The sequence below is a fragment of the Phallusia mammillata genome, chromosome 2 (genome assembly GCF_965637545.1).
Source record: "Phallusia mammillata chromosome 2, kaPhaMamm4.hap1.1, whole genome shotgun sequence".
Lineage (NCBI taxonomy): Eukaryota > Metazoa > Chordata > Ascidiacea > Phlebobranchia > Ascidiidae > Phallusia > Phallusia mammillata.
The window spans coordinates 18,748,618-18,754,781 of record NC_137253.1 but is presented as its reverse complement, the minus strand read 5'-3'; the positions used below and the strand labels follow the sequence as shown (position 1 = coordinate 18,754,781).

At 39.6% G+C, this 6,164-nt stretch overlaps 1 protein-coding gene across 1 annotated transcript in view; it reads right to left on the bottom strand.

The window, feature by feature from the left end:
• Positions 1–1,039: 1,039 nt before the first annotated feature.
• LOC145213102 (von Willebrand factor-like) overlaps positions 1,040–6,164 on the bottom strand; it is a 94,838-nt gene continuing 89,713 nt past the window's right edge. Inside the window, exons 6-19 of the mRNA XM_080081340.1 lie at positions 5,934–6,148; positions 5,623–5,871; positions 5,306–5,492; positions 5,011–5,234; positions 4,797–4,940; positions 4,614–4,733; positions 4,404–4,547; positions 4,182–4,339; positions 3,623–3,788; positions 3,002–3,198; positions 2,653–2,933; positions 2,117–2,367; positions 1,874–2,054; positions 1,040–1,811 (exon numbers count right to left, since the gene is read on the bottom strand). Of these exons, the coding sequence (XP_079937466.1) occupies positions 1,516–1,811; positions 1,874–2,054; positions 2,117–2,367; positions 2,653–2,933; positions 3,002–3,198; positions 3,623–3,788; positions 4,182–4,339; positions 4,404–4,547; positions 4,614–4,733; positions 4,797–4,940; positions 5,011–5,234; positions 5,306–5,492; positions 5,623–5,871; positions 5,934–6,148 (2,813 nt within the window). The 3' untranslated portion in view covers positions 1,040–1,515. The remainder of the gene's footprint in view (positions 1,812–1,873; positions 2,055–2,116; positions 2,368–2,652; positions 2,934–3,001; positions 3,199–3,622; positions 3,789–4,181; positions 4,340–4,403; positions 4,548–4,613; positions 4,734–4,796; positions 4,941–5,010; positions 5,235–5,305; positions 5,493–5,622; positions 5,872–5,933; positions 6,149–6,164) is intronic.

Here is a 6,164-nt window from a genome sequence, read left to right as displayed (position 1 = left end):
GAACGTTAGTGGCGGTAATAAAAAAATAACAAACCTACAGCAGACAGGAAATGTGAGACAATACGCCATAAGTGAAAGGAAGATGAAATTATTTCTTGGCTTTAATCGATTGAAATGTCCCGGTCGTATAGCGACGTCTTTAATGACATTGCTCTATTAGGTGGTACCGCTCCTGCACAACTGAATGCGACGTGCCCTATCACATAATTTGTTCGGTAATTTATTCACCATTAAGCATGTTAGGTACTCATGTTTATCCTTTTCTAGATATATTCCGATATTTTCACGTTTTAATATTTTCCCGCTTTTGTTATTATATTTTTACACCAGCGAATTCGAATGCATTCCTGCCTCAGTTCTTTACTGTTTGCAAGTGCTGTGTTATTGCCCCCCTGTCCAGCGGCCGGTGGAAAAGATATTTTTTCTAGAGATTTCCTCTCGTCAGTCCTCCCTTGGCTTTAACGTGGTGTAGACGCGATGTTTGGTGTTCGTGCTTTCGTGAAAAAGTGTGTATCAAATCGCACTTTTAAAGGTTTTAGTTACTGCAGTATAAATGTTTGGGCAATAGTGTCACCTGGTTTCAACGATAAGTGTTTAGCAGGGTCTTGGACCGTTTTTGCGAATTAGAGAGGGAGACTAGAGTTTTAAAATATAACCGAGATAGCTGGAAAAGTTATGCGTTTGAGATCTCGCACTCAAACAATCTAATTCCAAGATTACCAAAACAATTAGGTGGATGTGCTCTGTTACAACGCATGTGGTTTGTTTTCTCTGACCCACCGGCTTTTAATGGAATATTACTCACTATTAAGTTTCGAGCCCTGATATCATAGAACACCCATCAAACAACATTAAAAATATAAACCTGTATATAGCTGTAACTGATTTCATTATTTGCTCCCAAACACTAGGTAGCGTGAAAAAATACTTATAGGTTGTTGCAGTAGCCCAACTAAGCTGGCAGTAACGTTAACTTTCACTGTTTTGAACGTTTAAAGTGTTCCATTACACAATTTGTATGCATGAATGTATTTCCTCGAACTAAACAAACACCACGTACAGAAGCTACAAACGTAATTAAACCATTAAGTAATCCGGTGTCAAAAAGAAAGGCTTTTGTCATGAACTGCCCCCAACAGCACACGAGGACCTTTGCTACTATAGCTAGTGAAGCCAAAAATGAGGAAGAGATTTACTGGCATGGTGTTACTGTTAGCAACAAAAAACCTGAAAAAATGTTACACAGCAACAACCAACTGTTAAAACCTAAACCTCAAATCTTGGCAGCAATTGCATTTTTTCAACGCCAAAGTAGCAACATATAAAAGAATCCTATCATGCATCGTAAAAAACATGCACGTGTATGCATAGAAATGCAACATGATAGCTTTTAAACCCGTTGGCATTACAAAAAACACAAATTGCATGATTTGTTAAACTAAACGAGGAAAGTGAATGAATAAAAAGAACAAAGTATTGATTTCACAGTTTGCCGTGCTAAAAGTTACACCAATTCTAAGGTGTATCTTCGCATTTGCTTGACTGACAACCACATGTGACAGCTGTTTTATATTCCACTGTCTTTGATGAACCGTCAGGACACAACAACTCTGCGACGTGGTTTACGGTTTCCGTAGTTGTGCAGCAACTGCAAATCTTGGTGAAGTTGTTTGTTTCAAGCGAGTATGTTGATCTGCTCCTACACGTTCCGTCACAAGTGTTTATTCCTATTTTTTCGGTGCTAGTGCATCCGTCCATCGTCAGATAATCCATTGTGTGTAATGCAGGCGCACATTCCCCTCCAACGTAGGCTGCAAAAAACAAATGTTTTGTGAATGTTTTATCGCATGTTTTCGGTGGATTGTGTTCTTACTTGTATCACAATACTTGCAACATCCATCCTGTGTTGTTCTTATGTTATCAGCGGGACAATTTGGATTAATAGGTTCGCACGACGGTTGGTTGCAAACAGTAAAAACTTCGCCGGTAAGTGAATTCATTTCGCAAGTGCACGTACTGCAAGTGTCGTTTTCTGGATTCCATTTTTGTCCGATCTGCAAAACATTTAGTGGTAAATGGGTCGGCTCCACCATATGCATCGCCACTGTAGACATACCGAGTGCTGCTGTCCATCGTAATGGCACGTTATTGCTACGCAGTCACCACAACAAGCGCCAGGAACAGGTACGTAAGTGTACCCTGTGCTGCATTTACCGCACTGTATTGCCGTGCATTCCGTTTCGTATACACCATCCAAATTCGATACCGAAGAACATGCACATTCCAAACAAACGTCTTCCATCCATTTTGTGGCTGGTTGATGTTGCTCTCCGTTGTACACGCAGTACTGCGGAGGAGTGCACGATCCTATACAAAGAGTAGCTATGAAAGCATTTTTACAAATACATTTAACAGTCAATGCCGTATAAGGATGTTGTAGCTTTTTTCAGTTTTTTAAACCCTAAAAAATACCTTCATCATTTTCAAAAGTCATCATCCGACTGAAAAAGTTTTTCCCAACCGAAACCTTTTGTTGTATTGCTTAAGTTTTTATGAGTTATCGCATTACACACAGTCACGTAAATTCATAAATTCCTTATATTTTGAAAAAAAATATTTTGCGGTAATTGCCAAGTTTGCGATCAAGCTTACTTGTTTCACAACCGCAATCATCAATGGTTTCTGTCACAATCCAGCCTTCTTTGCAGGGACTTGGTGGACAACAGGCGTTACATACACAGTCTGCTCTCTCGCAGCAATCGTTTTCTCGATAAATCTTCACGTGTTTATTTGCCGCACAGGTGGTTACTCCGCTTGTACATTTGTTAATGTCACATACACACTTTGGCACATTACAGCATGAAGAAGTGGGCACCAAAGATATACTTTCGTACGATTGACAAACTGGCTGCTCAGTAACAGGACATAAAGAACTACAAAAAGAAACAAATTATGAATTACCATGTTTGAATTCTAATTTGAAGGTTTTTGACTTGCCCACCTATCACAGACGCATACTTCTTCATATACCATTGGGCAACACGGTGGCAAATTATATGGGTACCATATCGATGCTGTAGTAACTGATTTAAATCCGGCTGAAACGTCACACAAAGGAGCTTTGTATGCAGGACATGCGCTTTCATCACACTTGCATTCAGTTACTTCAGAGCAACACTTTTCCTCCGATTTGGTTGTCTGAAAAATAGTGTTATGGCTAAATGTAATTCACGCTTGAAAAGTTTAAGAACCACTGCCGCCTAGACAGCTATCGGTGACGCCCTAAGAAGCCTTGAGCTAAATCTAAACTAGAGATCTTAAACTCAAACTACTTGAACCCCCACCCCCTCCCCCCTAAAAAACTTTAGAGTAAGTTGCAGGTCGAACTGTTAAATCGATGCCATAACAATGACGCAACCACGGCGTAACTTAACTATCGCAGATGCTGATTATTTCTACTCATAAGGAATCAATGTATTATGTCAGCTTGTTGGCCCGACCAAAGATGCTGTAGTGTATAGTTTTATTGTTCTGACAGGGTATTCCGCCTGGTAAACACAGAACTTAAAAAATATTTTGCTGGCCGCACAAAACTTGGTTGGCCGTATGTATCTAAGCAAACCTTCAGGTAGTAGCCTTCTGGACAGCTGAGTTGTTTTACTGGACATGTTTCCTTATTGCATACACACATGTACGTTGTACAACATTCTCCAGGGTTGGAAACCACCAAATCTTCGCCAACGTCACAAGTTGGCATCGGTACTTCAGGACAGGAAGAGCGAACGCATCTTTAAAAAATCGTATTACCATCTAGATCAGTGTTTCTTAACCTTTTTAGCGCTTGTACCCTTTGAGCTTTCATGAAATTTTCTCGTACCCCCCGTTTAAATGGCCGACGGAAGTAAATAAAATTGTAATAATAGGAATTAAACTCAGTGTATTTATAACTTGCGTGTTGAATGCATGCATTAAAACAGTATGCAAGTAGTACAAAATTAAGCCGTTCTAGATATATAACAAAGTAACTTGGTACGCATTATTGACAAATATGCCTAAATAGCGTATAATTTCACCCTGTATGCCGTACCCCCTGCTTTGGTGCTTCGTACTCCCAAGGGGTACACGTACCCCTGGTTAAGAACCCCTGATCTAGATTGCCCACAAATACAATATGTTGTTACCTGCAGTCGTATTCAAAGCAACACCTTCCGGAACTTGTGACAACAAGTTCGTATCCGTCATTTTCACAGATTGGAGGAGGTTTACAGTTTTCAGGATAACATTGACAAACACTGCTCTCGCAGCATTCTCCACTTACTTTGACCAGTTCTTCTCCAGCCTAAACAGTAATACCCGTCTTAAATATATTTAGTTTCGTCCTGTTCAGTTTTTTTTTTACTGACCTCGCACTTAGGTGTTGAAACAGATGGACAGAGACCACTATTGCAAACGCATACGAACTCAACGCAACACTCATCGTGAACAATTGTTTGTATTTCTTGCCCAGGACCACAATTTGGACTTCCATAGGAAGGACAAGAAACCTCCTACAAACAAGATATTTTTCATGACATTACCCAATTTTAAGTGTACAGACCACGTACGACAAATACCTTGCATTTCTCCGCAGAAACACATTCATACACAGGACAACATGTGTCTTCCTGAAGTTGAATTAGGGTTTCTTCATCACCACACTTGGGGAAGTTTGAACAGGTTACCAATGATTGGATCTTTAAAATAATGCTCGAGAATAAATACATATTAAAGCAATGATTTATTTATTAACAGCTTACAACTGTTCCCAACGACGAGCAATAACTTGTGGTGCAAGGATCTCCGTACTTTCTCCATATTTCACCAGCCTTTCTGGCAATGCCATTCTCATCGCGACAGAGTGGACATTCTAAGACACTGATGCATTTTCCGTCATGTTGCACCTTAAGAAAAATGAGTGTTAAGAATAGATTTGGAATGGAAAGCTTAGGTAATAAAGACAAAAACAAGTACCAGATTGTCTGGACAGAAACAGCCTTCTGTTGATTGTTCCACTAAAAGTGTTGAATATTTCCTGTAGTTGTCACAAGTTTTAGCAACACTTGGACCACAGGCTTTGTAAATCATATTTGAGGTGCATTGGAATGGACACATTTCGTTTGTTCTCCATTCAATGCAATGACCAAGCTGTCGACAAGTAGATGCAATGGACGCCAACGCTTCACAACCATCACCACCTGCAAAGTTAAAACAAAGCCATGTAAAGTTATTTAGGTGATTGCGTGTTAATTTTTACTTTTTCGCTTACCATTACAAACGCTTATTTTGCACGAGTTTATATAGTGATCCATATTGTGTGGACAGGTACCAAACGTGCCAGAAACATCTGCACAAATTTGTGCTTCAATACAAGAGTTTTTCGTTGACACGAAACTTTGTATGTTTGATGAAGGCAGGACGAAAGTTTTCATGAAATCATCGATTCGATCACACACCTAAAACAGTTCGTTAACAGCAATGTGTTACTATCCTTACAAATATTTTATTTATTTATTCAACTTCTTAACCCTCAAAGAGGGCAAATATAAATTCCCTTTCTCAGCACCACTTTGTAAATATCCTTACTGAGTGTCCATCCCAAAAGTCGTTTTCTATGTTGTCGTCACACAAACCACAGATGCCTATAGTGTTGCCTTGATATGAATAGGGTACCAAAGCTGACCAAGCATGGCCGTTAGCGTCCAACGAAATTGTTACACCGGTGGCAATAGAAAGGGCTTTTATTTTTCCATCAGGGTATTTCGACAAGGAAAATCCACTTTTTGAAACTGTGTCACCTGAATGGAGCACAATTTCTTCTCCGTTAATAATAACCTGAAAAAACATTGATGAAACGCGAGAACATTTCTAGACCGACATAAAAACGATGCAATTACTTTTGAGGCTGAAACTTTTGCTTTGTGTCGTTGTATAAGGTCTTCAATCTGAATAAATTCTGTGCATATTGATCCACCGCACCTCACTCGACTTATTGTCACCACAAAATCGTTGGCATTTGTGTCTTGTACAAGTGTGTAAACACCTGTTCCACTATACATTGTTGATTTCCCGTCAAAGGTGTCCCAACTTAATTCAACACCATTGCACAAGCCTATACACAAGTGTTC